The sequence below is a fragment of the Vitis riparia genome, chromosome 5 (assembly GCF_004353265.1).
Source record: "Vitis riparia cultivar Riparia Gloire de Montpellier isolate 1030 chromosome 5, EGFV_Vit.rip_1.0, whole genome shotgun sequence".
Classification (NCBI taxonomy): domain Eukaryota; kingdom Viridiplantae; phylum Streptophyta; class Magnoliopsida; order Vitales; family Vitaceae; genus Vitis; species Vitis riparia.
The window spans coordinates 2,068,139-2,083,406 of NC_048435.1; the positions used below are offsets into that span (position 1 = coordinate 2,068,139).

Genomic DNA, 15,268 nt, shown 5'->3' on the forward strand with positions numbered 1-15,268 from the left:
TTCAAGGGAATGATATCCTTTGCAATTGATGGAATCACAGAGAAAAGAAAAGATTTAGCATCGAACAGCATCATTGTTAAATGACATGTACTGATTAATATTTCAATCCTTTGATCCAACATTTTGAGGGACAAATAACAACATTAGATGAATCAGAATAAAAATCCCAACTGCAAGCAGGTGAAAAAGTGCATAAAAGCAAATCCAGCCCAAAACTCTCAAACTGGTACTTGAAGCAGTCCAGAGTCCAGACTTACACTTTTGAACGGTAGTTCTTATATATATATATAATTTTAAAGAAAGCAAGTAAAAATAGTATGCACCAGCATATGCACAAGAATGCATTCAAGCAAGGAGCATGAGAAAGAAGTAAACAAGAATGAGAGCAAAGCCAGAAATAGAAATATTTAAGGCAGTTTCCAGCTGTTATTTGCCCCTAGACATGTGCTGATCTAAGCTGCTGCACCACTTAGCAGCTTTCAGAATATTGAATGCTGCCTTGAAGTTGATGGAATTACCCAGAAAGGACATAGTAACAGAAATGGATTTAGACTTGATTAAGGCACCTGGCATTCATATAGACCTTCTGGGAACATGCATGCTAAATATAAGAATGAACTGACTTACTCATTGACTGGCAAACTTCAAACAAGGCTAATGTATAAATAACATCATGGGAACTGGGAGAGACCCACATCATAGTCTAATGTGATAGATTTTTTTTTTGGACCACAGCATAACCAAGGAAAAAAATGAATAAGAGGACAATTGGAATTTCACAGGAAGAGAGCAGCTTTACATTTCTAGGTAATAAAAAATCTCTCCAGCTCACTGAGAGGCATCCATTAGCTCTGTCATACATTTTAATACTCAAATAGTTTGCTCAGAAGATCACAAATGCCTGGAAGATCTAGACAGTACTTCATACAAATCATGCAGATAGACAGGTAGTAACCACACATCTACCCCAGAAAGCGATGGCTTGGTTACCTCATCAATCAAGGCCCATGTAGCATTCAGAAGGAGCAGTTTAGCAGCTCCTGTACAAAACTTGGGCAAGAGTAAAAGCATTTGTCATTAACCTCAATCAGACATTAACCACATATTTCTTGCTACAAAGCCTAATCACCTTTTGGACCATCAGCAACCATCCTCTGTCTCTCCTGCTCCAAATCATAGATTTTGTCATTCATGCCTTCCTTTTTATATGCCTCTACCATGATAGAATAGGTTGTGGAGTCTGGTTGACAGTGCTTATCTTTCATCCGATTGAAAACTCTCTCCATTTCTATCAAATCCTCAGCCTTTGCACAAGCAGAAATAACCACATTATAAAATGAGGTGTTCTCAGGTATCTCAAACTTCCCAGCCAATTGAACACTGCTTACTACTTTATGGAAAAGGCCTGCATTAGCATATCCTCTAATAAGGCAGCAAAAGGTCTTGGTGTCGGCTTTCATGCCCTCAGCACGCATCTGATCAAATGTGTACTCCATGTTTTTTGCATCTCCCACATCAGAAAATGCCTCGATCACATTATTGTAAGTAGAGGTCGTCCAAGGAAACTGAAGCTTGCGCATGTACTCCATCACTGATGACATCTTATCATACATCCGTTTCTTCCCATAAGCGCCAATCAATATATTAAAGGTGCGTGTTTCTGGTTCAATTCCAAAATTCCGGAATTTCTCATACCATTTTTCCATAATTTCAATCTGTCCCTTGTTACCAAACAAGCTAAGAATGGTGTTCATGGTCCAGACATCAGGCTTGCTTGAGGTGCTCTCAAGCATTCCTGATAGCACTTTCTCCATTTGGTCAAATTTGCCTGCCTTCCCATAGCCACTTAACACTATATTTTGTGTAACTGTATTTGGAGTTATTGATCGTTCATCCATTTCTTCATAAAGGGACTCAACCAGTTCAAATCGAGAAGCATCAACACAAACCTTGAGCAGGGTACTGTATGTAAAAACATCAGGCTGGCAACGAGGGAGGGTCTTCATTTGGTTGAGGATTGAGAATGCTTCATCAATGAGATTGCTCCGACAATAAGATGCAAGCAGAGCTGTATAAAGTTCAGTGGTGGGTTCACATCCTTCTTCAACCATTGTGTCAAAAAGTTGATGAGCACGAAGGGGTTGCCCAGATTTTCCAAGCAGAACAAGGAGCTTCATGTAAGTCCCTTCTTTTGGTTGATAAAAAGGCTGTTCTCTGAGCATCTCAAAGACCTGAACAATTGAAATGCCCACTATTATATAGAAAAACAATAAGACCCAGTTTTTGATCCATTAACAACATGGTAATATCAGTTCTATGATCATGAAACGGGAACACTCAGATAAGAAAAACCTCTTTAGAAACAGTAAGGGAAAGGAAAGAACCAAAATGTTTTCAAACCAAGGCCACCCCCCAACCAAGAAGACCAATGTGAGTGCTTCAAGGGCAAATGAATATGTTAATTGACAACTCTAGGCAGCAAAAGACAATAAGATATTAAGTGCTTAGATTTCCCATGAGAACTGGACTGCCCCATTGCGCTTTGGATGTAGTTTTATACATAAATCCATCATGGTATATTCCGTCATTACGAAAAATGACAACCATTGTCAAGAAAAAAAGGGAGGGGGGGGGGGGGGGGGTGTTTGGCAAAGCATGAAACTGAGCCTAGACCTCAATTGTGGTGATGAATTCAATTTCCTCTTATGGCCAGAGTTCCACATTAGAAAATAGGCTTCTACCTCGAAATGCTATCTAAAATTGAAAGGAGAATCGCAAATACAGTAGTGGTATATGGGGCTACAAATTCTAGAGAAAATTTTATTTTTGTTAACAAAAAACTCCTCTCAATTGAAACCTGAAGGAACTATTTGGCTGAATTGAGACAAAAGACCGATAAATTTAGATTCTTTAATCTCGGTCAACTTTATAAGCTAGCCAAGGCAGTTAAAAATGATTATAATGAAGGAAAAGGAAATGGACAAGAGAAGAGAAAAAAACCTCAAGAGCTTGGAGCCATTGCTTTTTGAGGACTAGATCAGACAAGGCTTCGGCAACGGTGTTGGCCCAGGCCTTGGCGTCGTTCTTGCGGTCCAACTTCTTCTTGATATTCTTAATGGGCGTCTTTCTGGATCTTCCTTCCGCCGAAGTTCCTGGAAATTCTCCTTGCTTCCACAGTCTCTTCTTACCCACAGCTGAAGAAGAAGAAGAAGAAGAAGGAGTAGAAGAGGTCTTCCTTCTCGCTGGTGAAGCGAATGCGCAGCGAACAACTCCGCAAAGTGATCCATGGTGGTCTCTGGGTTTGGTTGCAGTGGTGGCCTTGTTCTTGTCTTGGAGAAGAGGAGAGGGAAGCAGGGAGGATGAGAAGGATAGAGAAATCGAAGCCATTTTTGGGTGTCTGGTTTCTAACTACTAAGAGGCCTGGAGTCATACTGTGTTTGGATATGGAAATGACCTCCTTACCCTTATACTTACCCCCCATATCCCTAATTTTTATTTTCCGCTATTTTATTTATTAAATTAATTTCATTTATAAATACACTTAAACGCCACTAGTTTTAAATTTTCTCCATTACCACCTTTATGCATATAAATTTTATTTTCTAAATAATAATATATGTATAATGAAATTAAAGACATTATTTAATGGAAGAATGTGCACCATTAGTAAATATGATTTTAAAAATAAATATCAAATATTAATATTAAAATTATTGAATTCAAGAGTAAAAGAATAATACAAAAAATAAAGGTTTATTTAGTTTTTATTAAGAATATAAAACATGTTATTTCCAAATAACATCTTTTAGTTTATTTATATTATTATTTTTATCATTTTTTTAAGAATTATTTAAAAAAAATAAATATACAAACACGATAAAATGATTAAAAAAACAACATCAGATATAAATAAAATTATTTTTAAATTATATTAAAAAAATATTTTAAAAATATTTTAAATTTTTAAACAAACTTTTGTTTGACAAAACATTAAAGAACAATTTTCAAAAATTATTTTTAAAAACTATTTTTTAGAACCGTTTTCCAAAATAATTACCAAACAAGCCTTAATAGATTCATGCTAGCATTGTTTTGAATATATTTTTATTTTGTTTATTTATAATTAACTCATAAAAAATTATGATTTATTTATATTTTAAATTAATAACATATAATTGGATTAAATACATAATTTATTCAATAGTATAAAATGTAAAATAAATAATAAATACACCTTGAATGGTGAAAGTCTGAGGCAGTATGTTGAAGGCTGGCTTGATGAATCAAAGTTCATTATCATTGCCAAAATTTTATTAAACATCAAATAACTTTCATATTAATATTAATTTTGAAAATTATAAATTCTTTCAATAAAAAATTTCATATTAATAACTTTCATGAGGAATCCAAGTCCTTTCCTTCCCTGTCAATATCATAAGAAGACAAAGGTAAAGAAGCCACCTGAGGATATATGCACAATCTCACTGACACTTGGCATTTTAGCACAAAGCCTGCTTCTTAGAATCTTATCATCATCTTCCATCTCAATTTGGCACTCTGCAACACAGATAACCTGCTAAATGCATAAGATTTGAATAGGCATATGTATATATGGTCTGTTCCCTCCTCCCCTATAACACCCTACACTACTCCCTTCACCACCTGGACAAAGCATATTCATGTTTCTTCCACTGGTTCGAGCTCCCTGTTCCCCTATGCAGCTCATCTTTCATTTATGAAATTAAAATTGATTTAGAATAAATAGATAATAGAGTGTTTTTTGGCTAAAATCTACACATGGATCATCAATATTTCTACATTCTTCCTGCAGAGAAGGAAGAAAAAAAAAACATATTTGGCCTGCAGTACGAAGATAATAAAACTACCTAATTTTTAGCTGGATCCATACTTCAGTAGTTCCCATCTGAAGGGCCTGAACGCGTAAAGCACTTCTGGCGAGCTTTTGAAGAGCAGAGCCACACATACGCAGACAGCAGCTATAGCCACCATTGAGAGCATTGCTGGCCTGTATGCCAATGACGTTCTCATTCTAGTGTCGCCATAAGCCAGCTTCTGTTCGCATAGCTTGCAATGTTGGCGTGCTGCTTGTTTCTCAATCTGCAAACTGGGAACCCTCACCGATTTGAGCCCATCAGACGGCTTCGGCTTGGTGTTGCAGTCTAAGGGGGCATCAGGGATATCAAGCACCACACGTCTGTCTAACTTATTGTTGATTTTCTTCTGGACCAATTGGATGTAGGAGTTGTGACCTCGCAAGCATGCGTAGTCATTGGGAGTCGAACCAACTTTGTCTCTAGCACTCTTCCAAGCTTCAATTCCCACCTGGAAAATGAAGATTCATATCATCACCTTGAAATAATTTTAAAAAGTGAAGGAAGAAAAGGAACCTAGTGGAAAACAGGATGCCTTAGCGCACAAAAATATATCACAAAAATTTATTTTTGATGTCAGTTCAGACCTGATCAGAAGCAAAACAGGAATTTCAACCTGATGTAGACCTAATTCTAAGCCCCACAGAAGCAGGCATGAATTGATTATTTGGATCATTTAGAATGCAAAAGGGTGTAAGTGGATTCCTTGACAAAATGCAAAATTTGGATGAGAGAAGTGGTTTTTAACTGTCAACACTGGAGCATCATCCTCATATAAAATCAGAATTATTAAATTGCAATGCATATCAAGAGATGAGATGGAGATACCAATTCAGGATCATCGGTTAATGCATCCAACACATTCTCGGAGCCATCCATACTGGCTGCTATGTGAAGGGGAGTCAAACCTGCTGGACCAACGAAATCTGGCTTAAACAAGTAGTAGGAGCCACTGTTGGGCCATCGCTTGTCATTGGAACCTGATTTATCCAAGATTTTATCTGGGATGAATCTCAAGAGGAGTTCCACCATAGGTCTGCAGTTTCTCCGAACAGCGCTATGAAGGAGGCACATGTCCAACAATGCAATTTCAATGGAAGGATGCTCCCCGGCATTTACTGTCCCACTGAACACAATACCCAAGAGTTTCTTCACAACAGCACACCAATCATGGTCCACTGAAAACTCCATGAGGCACTTAAACCTTTTGAAAGGAAAGAGGTCCAGATTGGGATCCATGTCACCCAATCTAAACTTCAAATAGTTTCTATGAAGCAGCCAACCCATTTCATGTATAAAGTCCAGGGCTTGATACTTGGCTTGCATTTTTCCTGTTTCTCTGAGGATGTCTTCAGCAGTCTCAACCATATCTATCACACCCTCCAGCATACAAATCTCAGAACATACATCCTGCTCTGCAACTATAAATGGAAAGAAGCTGCTGTTGAGACCATGATCTTCCACCTAATAGAATCATATACAAGATTCCTCAGTTGTAGGAAAAGAACAATGTGCATGCAATCATTAGAGAGAAACAAGAGGTAAGCACAGTGTACTCTTCTAGACAACCAAACCACCAACAACCAGCCCTCTTCCCCAAGAATCCAAATGCCCCCACCTCCCTAGTTTCTTTTAATTTATTAATTTAAAATGTACTTTTCAAGATGATACTAATATGAGATAAACAAGATTTGCATACAGGCATTGTCTTGGAAAAGCATGCACCAAAATAAATTTTTACTAAATAAGGACGCCGCTTTCTTCCAAAGATGGAGAGTGGAGGATTTGAGGCTGATCTAAAGTGTTTTCTATCTGCTATTAACAGCAAGAAACATAAACGCGGATGGACAAAAAAAGGGGGGGGGGGGGGGGGACAACAGTTCAACTTATCAGGATTTTCATGAATTCCCAAAATTAAATTCCACTTTCAAAGTGACTGCAACATAAGTCAAACTCAATTCTTCTAACTCGTTTGGCAATGTGCATACCATGAATTTCTAAAAATTAAATCCAGATCCAACTTAAGATCTTGAATACAACCAAACAGGTACATGCCAGTAATGACAACAGATTAAATCATCAGAATGGATTTTATGGGCAGATTCATGGCCGGGATCCATCATTTTATGAACTCATCAGACCTCTAACAAGAATATTTAGAATGCATCTTTATCATATGTTGGCAAACTTAACTGCATATACACACATAGCACACTTCATTGGTTAAAATAACCAAGATAACAGTACTTGCAGAGAAAGTACAGGGAGGAAAAAAGACCTCAATGAATCCTCTCCCACTAATATTTGGTACAGAGCAAGGAAAGCTGAGGCACTGGAGATCATCATGCTCAATGAATGTATCTGTACCCTCTGTCAACTCATAACAAGTTTCTTGGACCAAATACCTTCCCTCAAGTGCACAGAGTAACCTGAAAATAGGCAAAGGGAACTTGGTATTGGGGCAGTAGCAAAAACCTAAAACTCAAGATAGTATTTCTTCCAAATTACATGAACAACAGGTGGCAGAACATAATTTGGTGCATGCCCAAAGAAAATGAAGGATACCTTGTGGCAGATCCAGCAAGGTTAAAGCCCTTAACTACAAATTGAGCTTGTTCAGAGACAGGAACTGCAATTGGTTTGATGCTTGAGATCCTGCAATTATGGCTTTTAAATGGTAAGGGGGTGTCTAGGACAACCTGACCTGCAGCATAAATAAAAAGAATCAAAATCCCTTGTCACCCTCACAAAAAATGTTACTCTGAGGGAAAGAAAAGCAACAAAAACATAAAACAGAAAGAAGCAGAGACAAACCACTATAGATAAATGCTAAACGATTCTGCACTCTAGTATATACCCAACCAGTTCTCCAAAAAGAGTCCTCAGACATATCCAAAAGCCTACTCAAACTGGAGCCTAGATCACAGCAGAGCTGTTGCAATGGTGATTAGGAAGATCAGTAATGCTTAGCCAAAAATTGGGATTAGTTACCTTTCCTGGAACTAATAAAGAAGCATACCTCCTCCCATGTGGATTTTCCAAGGCGAAGGTATATTGTCAATATGATACAGCCAGGTCTGATGAAGCTCTCAATTTCTGTAGGAGTGTGGGATAACCAGTCGAGGATCTGGAAATTCAAAATGTTTGAGAAATCAAACATTTTTTGAAGAAAACATTTAAAAAAGAATTGCACTTAAAAATGTCACAGCTCAGAAAATACCTGCTTTCTCATAACAAGAGGAAAATCACTGGGATCTTTTCCAAAGAGTTTAAAGACAATTCGATCTGTGCGACTCTGAAAATTGAGGTGACAAAGTTAGGGTTAAGAAAAATAATCTTTAGAGTCCTAAATAACAATTTTAGGTAGTCATACTATCATCCATAACTGTGTCCAGCACAGAGTGCATTTGGTAGTGATTTTGAGAAGCGTTTTTAGCATTTCTAATGTTCGAAAAATAAAAATTTTCAAGTATTAAAAAGACTAAAAACACTTTTTAGAATCATTGTCAAACGCACTCTTAATTACAGTTCTCCTGATAATACAAAACACCAACTTGACGCTTGAACCGCAGCCATTCCTTTTCTAGAATTATCAGAAATATAATAAATGCATGCACATTAATTCCTTTATTCCAGTCACTTGAACTTCCTTTTCCAGTTAATTTCCCAACTTAACACCTTTACCCCTTCAAAACTGACAAATAAAAATAGCACAGAGAAAGGATAGGAAATCCAAGAAGGAAAAAGAATGGGTCAACACTTCATGCCATACCAGCCACCAGTAAATATTTCATTTAAAATCTCTGAACAATGATAGAGCATGATCTATCTTACATCACTTCCAGGGGGCTACTTGAAGCCATATTACAGACCTAAGAATTTAGGTGTACCATTCAACTGCTAACTGATCAATTGGATAGAAAGGCCACAGGGCCCACCCAGATTGCAAATTACAATGATTATCTTCTTAAATATGGATATCAAGTCCATATTTTTTATGGGTATTATAACAACCATCAATAACTTCACCCGTTTTGACAATAGGAAATTAATAGAACACACTATAGAGGTTGAACATAAGAAAAGCTTATCTATGAAAAGCTGAGCTGCTTCAAAAAAATCAATTGACTCCCCCATAGACAAGACCCAAATGAATTTGGGCAATTAGCTGGCAACTATTACCCAATTTTAAGAAATTCATTGCCTGTTCCACCCAAAATAGGAACATAAACAGGATGGTTTGGCACCTCTGTGTCTCAATACCCCAAAACACAGGAATTTAAGGGTATGATCATAACAGTGCCAATAAAAAACCTCAAGCATGTAAGAACAACAAAATATACCTGAGCTTCTCCACTAGAAGTAGACAGAGACCGGGCAGAAGTTGAATCTGAATTTGCACTTGTCTGAGGTGGGCTTGACTTGTAAGAGTCTTGTTGTACCAAAAGAGCACGATCAAGAGGCCTGGTCCCTGGATTTGCAGGACCATAAGACCTCTCTGGGTTTTCTATGCAATCTTGAGAATCATTATAGACATTATTTAAGTCGAAGTTATTTAACTTGATCCTCCCATGTGTGGTTCCTTGCATATTTTCCATGGCTGGAACACCATCTCCTGTTGGAAATCTATTTGTGGGTTGGGTACCAGACAAGTTTTGTAGCATTCCAACCTGAGCATCATCAGTAAATACTCTTTTCTCTGCCATTTCAGGTACAGTTGCCATCAAGCATGGCCCAATAGGCCTACAAGAGGCCTGAAGATCACAGCCATCAGCCATCCTAGAGGCTGATCCCAAAAGTTTATTGGGTACAAGACCATTTGAAACCATATCTGGCACCTTTTCTGCAGTTCCAACAGAGGTTCCAGCATTCAGTAAATCTTGAGATCCCTGCAATAACCCTGGAATGTCCCTTTCATTTATTGTACCACCAGAACTGGCAAGGTTCTTTAATATATGAGATAGGAGATCCTGATCCTTTGTTTGATCTGAGCTATTTGCTGCAATTTATATAAGACAGAATCTGTGAAGTCAAATTAGTAGGCCAATCACTAGACTCAAAAAGTGGTAACACAAACAAAAACCACAATTAAAAAAAGAATATAACTGAATGACATCACATCTAATTATTTCAAGGATATTTTCCTGAAGATCAAGATATTAGAATTCAGCTAGATGCATTGGAGTTCTAGCACCACAGCTACGAAATATGGATGTACACACGAAGTTGGGGCAAGAAAAGATCATGAAAAGAGCGCAACCACAAAGCAGACCCAAAAAAGACACAATCATAAATATGTGATTGGATTTTTAAGAACCATAAATTTCTTTTTCTTTTTTTTTTAAAGGCAATAAAAGATATATATATATATAGAGAGAGAGAGAGAGAGAGAGAGAGGGAGAGCAAAAAAAGAGTACATATGACATATACAATGGGCACAAAAAGGCAAAGCCAAAACAAGAGAAAACACAAAAAATAAATGCAATTCAACAAGACAGTTATACTAATTTATGTAACAGATAATTATTTAAAACTTCCAGTCCGTTTGATATTGGCAACATGACAGCCTTCTCTCACTTTCCCATACCTATAAAACCCTCATCTTCATAGTGACCGATGTTCAAATTTCAGTTTCAGCAGCAAATCTATCTCTGGTGTAAAAATGCAATCAAATCTTGAAACATAAAAAATATGATGAAGGCATGGAATTTTTTATCAATAAGAAATAGTTTTTGTCCAAATCTTGAAAAGGCTCAGAAATCAAAACAGGTTCTCAAAACTCCAGATTCTGTTATTTTTTATATTTTATTTTGAAACCTTCTTTAAGGATCATCCTTAGAAGATTATGGTAAAAATACCACAACAATGGGAGCGAGATGCATCAAATCACATTGTTCTTTATGATCCTGTTCTGAAAATTGACCTCACAGGGCACATGCCACACAGTTGTTATCATCATACCTCGAGTGTCCATAAATCCTATAAGTATCCTCTCTACCTCTCCACCAATCTTTTTCAAAGCTAAAATGAATACCACTGCTTGTGCTGTTTCATACAATTCCAAAAACTTATATGAATTCATTCAACAAGGGCATAAAAGTGGTAAAGTCTTGCTGCAGTTGTACTTCAAAACCTTGTAAAACTCAAGTTGATGCCTGGGCTTTGTAAAACTGTGATAAAAATTTCACAACTTAATACCTCTCAGGGGTGACCCAAGTATGATATAAATGTCAAAAGTTCAAAACAATTCCATAGTGACCCCACTTAATCCCATATACTGTTTTAGTCGCCAAAACTGTCCAAGAAGAGTTCCCAACCAGAAATCTACAGCAAAAATTACCTAATGAAAGCCTGCCAAAAGAAGAGTGCTACAAAGAGAACTTCCACAAATAACCATATAACCTAGCCTCCAAGATTCCTAAATTCTACATCATCCCTCCCAGCATCAAATTTAACTCACCTGCTATTTGTATAATTCATTCTTAAAACAGAAAAGAGTGCAGAGTGTCCAGAACTCCAAAGAAAGAACCTTGCTTTTTTTTCCTGCCTTGGATGCCCACATACCCAACCAAATGGGAAACAGTTGGTTAAATCTTTAGAGCTCACTTTCCTTTATGAGTCTCTCTCACAATTTTTTTCATTTTTATTTTTGGATAATCCAGGAGAGACTCTATTAAAAAAGCACCAATAAAAGGGGGCACACCCTAAGTATACAAAAATTATACACAAAAAAACAAAACAAAGAATACCAATAGGTATCTACAGCACTCGCAATTGAGTTCTTAGCAAAAAAGTGTTGTACTATTATTCTAAGCTTCAAAGTAAACGCCTTGCCATTTTTCACAGTAATTGTGTATCCATCCAAGAGGGGATTGGTGAAATCATTCTCATGTCAAGGCATCCTAACATCCGCCAATGTAGGCTTAAATTCTACACAAAAAAAATATATATATATTGTCATTTCACCTCAAGAAAACCATGTTAATTACCCATCTACTTGTTTACCATTTATCCCACACATAGATAATTAGGTACTACTAACTTTGCATAGTTGTTGAAAAGGTGATGAGAAAGGCAATATTCTAATAACAATCATTAACACATTGGCGATCATCAATAGCAGCTACGCATGATAATAAAAATGATATCAATCAATCAGTTCTGGGAGAATATTTCCAATAAATTATTAAATTGGTGATAAGACAAATACTTACCATGCATATTGGAGAGTATTCTCAGCACGCTCATCAGTAGATAACGAATTCCTCGTTCATCATTCAGGGAACCTCCATTAACTACGGTATCAGGATGTGTTTTCCTCCTCCGTCTGTTATGACCTGCCAAACGCCTTCGACAACTTCTTTTTCCTTCATCAAACTCTTGAAGAAGGTGAAACCTGCCATAGGTATAACCAAATTACATCTAATTTGAGAAACAAATATTTTTAATATATGTAGGGCAAAATTCAAGCTAAGACTTCAGATCAAAATAAAAGCAAAGCAACTAATTAGATGATCATCATTGTGATTCTTGCCAATCCTGTGATTTTTTTCTCCAAACATAGAAAACCGTATAAACCCAACAGACCTGCTACACTGCTGACAGAACCGCTGCATAACATTTCCGACCAGAGCTTTACTAGCCTTGGAATGCATATCACAAACTTTATGTCGTCTATGATAATCCTTGGCATTGCCCAAATCAGCTCTGCAATCCTCCACTTGGCAGACTGCACGATTTGGGGTAGCCCCAATGAGCTTAGTCTTCTTCCCACTCTTTACCTCCCCTTCCATGATAGGGTAAACTTGAGCACCAAGCTTCAAATTAAGGGAGCCGAGCTCATCGCACGCTTCGTCTTCAATAACCACAACTCTCCGCTTTTTCTCCAGTTCCCTCTTCCCTTTCCCATCATCTACAATTATTTCATCTGACGATGATGAACTGATTGATAAACCCACAGTAACTGGTTCAGACGCAGGTGGAAAGAATTGCTTACTCCCACAATCTGATGGCACAGAGTTCAGCTGAGTAGCCCTGAAAAGATCTCCATCCCATTTCCAGCCATTTAAATCCCATTCCATAGTCCTTTTCCCAAGTTTCTTCAAATCAGACACCGTTGGACCACGCAAATGGCTGGCTTTACCTCCGAATTTGTGCTCCATTGATCAACAACCCGGAAAATGAAATCACAATCCCCAGATTCCAAATTCTACCAAACACGAACTTGAACACAATCACAAACACAAACACCAAATACAAAAGCAATTCTCCACACGCAGATCAAATTCTCTCAACTCTTGAAAATCCGTAACTCAGATTCCTGAAACCACAAACTTTCCCTAATCAACACATGTACGGCCCCATAAATCAAGAAATAGTACACCAACACATCCATGGATCCAGAACAGAGCCACCCACATACCCAAAAACCTTCTCCAATCACCCACCACCACCACCACAAGCCCTAAATCCCATCCTCAATTGCAGAGAACCCAATTCAAAGACAATAGCCGTAATTCAACAACAGCAAACAACAAAACCAAGAAAAAAAAAATAAATTGAGCACTTCCCAGGCACCCGAGGGTCCTGATCTGAAGTCCGTGACGGCTGAAGAAGATCGACGGCGAGAATAGAAAGTACCGAGAATATAGGGTGCCGGCCGAAAAAGAAGAGCAAGCAGCAAATGAAAAAAAGAAACAAAGGAAAAAAGAGCTATAAATGCGGTTTCAGTGGATGAGAGTCATGAGACTACCCAACAAAACCAAAAATAAAATAAAATAAAATAACCATTATGACGTCATCATTTATGATTACAATAATTTGTGGAATCCAACTGCGTACTAACTACATCGTTGTTCAATTTTACAGAGACAATGGCTGTTTGTGCATGTGAAGTGTACGGACACACTCTCCTCCACATAATTCCTCTTCACCCTCCTCATCTTAGAATTGTGCAATGTCCATGCGATGGGTTCAACATCGATCACCCTGTTTCACCAGGGTTCGAAATTTTGTCCATTGCAATCCAAATTTACTACACTGTCCATCTTATTCCGACTTTACTACCATCCCGCTCTCAAATTATACCCCGGTTTCTAAGTCTGAGTCAAAAATTGAATACATTCTTAACAATTTCGGTGAGCTCCCACCCTTCCCAAATAAATAACAACCCCACATGCAGAATATGCCTTACTAAAACTAGATGTAAAGCGAGATGGAATAAGCGGTTAGACATTAGTAAGTTTAGAATGGATGGCACTAGCTATCTTTAAGTGGATTTGTCTTCTAATATTTAATAAATATGCTTTTCATGTACACATCAATGCAGCAAGAAAACAAAAAAAAACAAAAAAAAAACGAAAAAAAGAGAGGAGGAAAGGAGGAGAGAGACCAAAAAGGTCTGCAATAGATTCCTTGCAGGTCAATTTTTTTTATTAATTCTATTTTAATGTTGGGTATATTTTATCATAAAGTTCCACTCCTTTCACAATTTTCTATTTCTAGGAAAGTCTCATCCAATTGGCAACAAGTTACAACACAACTTCCTGATTTTCAAAATATTTTTGATCTTTACTTCAAAGGTGAGTCTTTAAATCTATATGCATGTCGTTATCTTAAATAAAGAATCATTTAATGTTTATCATTAAATTAATAATCTTAATTAAGGACATGATCCAGAGTGATGATGGTAAAAGCATTTCTAATTTAAAATACTTTTTTGTCAATTAAATGTTTATGCAACGTGTTTTTGATTAATTTTATTTACTTTTTTAATGTTTTGGTTTGAAATTTTATTAAATATGGTTCATGTTATTTTCGTTTGTTATTTTGAATGATCTTCCCTTTTACTCCAAATTAAAAAGGTGTTTGATAAAACTTTAAACCAATTAAAACCAAGCATATTTAGCAAAAACCGTAAGAAATGTCATAAAATAAATTTTTTGTCAACTTTTTCATTTTCAAAAATGTTTCATAATTTCTCAAAGTCAAGTAACGACCTTTACAAGACCAAAAATTCAAAGTCATAAAAGATTGCCTTAAATGATATTTGTTTTTTTTGACTTAATAAGAAAAATAAAAATATTTGATTTTTTTCTATTTAAATAAAAGTAACATATCGATATCAACTAATACAATTAATATATCTAAAATGAACATATTATTAATAAGTTTAATTTTCTTATGTTGGTTGGTATCAACAAGTTACTTTTAACTGTTAGCAAAAAAAAAAAAAAAAATCGTCTTAGGGTGTTTGTTTTTTTAATTTTTTATTGAAAACAATTTATTTTAAAACTTTGAGTTATTTATTTTTCTATTTTTTCATTTATGTTTTTCCAATGTATTTACACTATTAATAGGAGTCCACCACATATACC

General features: G+C 36.5%; 2 protein-coding genes across 2 annotated transcripts; both read right to left on the reverse strand.

Annotated features, from left to right (window-relative positions):
• Window positions 1–606: 606 nt before the first annotated feature.
• LOC117915467 (pentatricopeptide repeat-containing protein At3g06430, chloroplastic) lies at window positions 607–3,493 on the reverse strand. Its single transcript, XM_034831065.1, has 2 exons — window positions 3,001–3,493; window positions 607–2,231 (listed from the first exon to the last, which is right to left on the reverse strand). The coding sequence occupies exons 1-2, from the start codon at window positions 3,385–3,387 to the stop codon at window positions 1,122–1,124; spliced, it is 1,497 nt and encodes a 498-aa protein (XP_034686956.1). The 5' UTR covers window positions 3,388–3,493; the 3' UTR covers window positions 607–1,121.
• A 1,234-nt stretch (window positions 3,494–4,727) lies between these two features.
• Window positions 4,728–13,583, reverse strand: LOC117914295 (squamosa promoter-binding-like protein 1). The gene is made up of 10 exons (XM_034829562.1): window positions 12,480–13,583; window positions 12,107–12,288; window positions 9,236–9,891; window positions 8,113–8,187; window positions 7,912–8,019; window positions 7,707–7,824; window positions 7,458–7,596; window positions 7,171–7,321; window positions 5,721–6,356; window positions 4,728–5,343 (listed from the first exon to the last, which is right to left on the reverse strand). The coding sequence occupies exons 1-10, from the start codon at window positions 13,052–13,054 to the stop codon at window positions 4,894–4,896; spliced, it is 3,090 nt and encodes a 1,029-aa protein (XP_034685453.1). The 5' UTR covers window positions 13,055–13,583; the 3' UTR covers window positions 4,728–4,893.
• Window positions 13,584–15,268: the final 1,685 nt, after the last annotated feature.

Bases quoted from the DNA above. Each gene is read 5' to 3' on its own strand.
- LOC117915467 (XM_034831065.1), bottom strand. From the start codon at position 3,387: ATGGCTTCGATTTCTCTATCCTTCTCATCCTCCCTGCTTCCCTCTCCT. The intron at 2,232-3,000 runs GTTTTTTTCTCT...TCAATTGTTCAG, and splicing joins AATGGCTCCAAGCTCTTGAG to GTCTTTGAGATGCTCAGAGA.
- LOC117914295 (XM_034829562.1), bottom strand. From the start codon at position 13,054: ATGGAGCACAAATTCGGAGGTAAAGCCAGCCATTTGCGTGGTCCAACG. The intron at 7,825-7,911 runs GTATGCTTCTTT...CCATTGCAACAG, and splicing joins GAAAATCCACATGGGAGGAG to CTCTGCTGTGATCTAGGCTC. The intron at 5,344-5,720 runs GTATCTCCATCT...TTCATTTTCCAG, and splicing joins TAACCGATGATCCTGAATTG to GTGGGAATTGAAGCTTGGAA.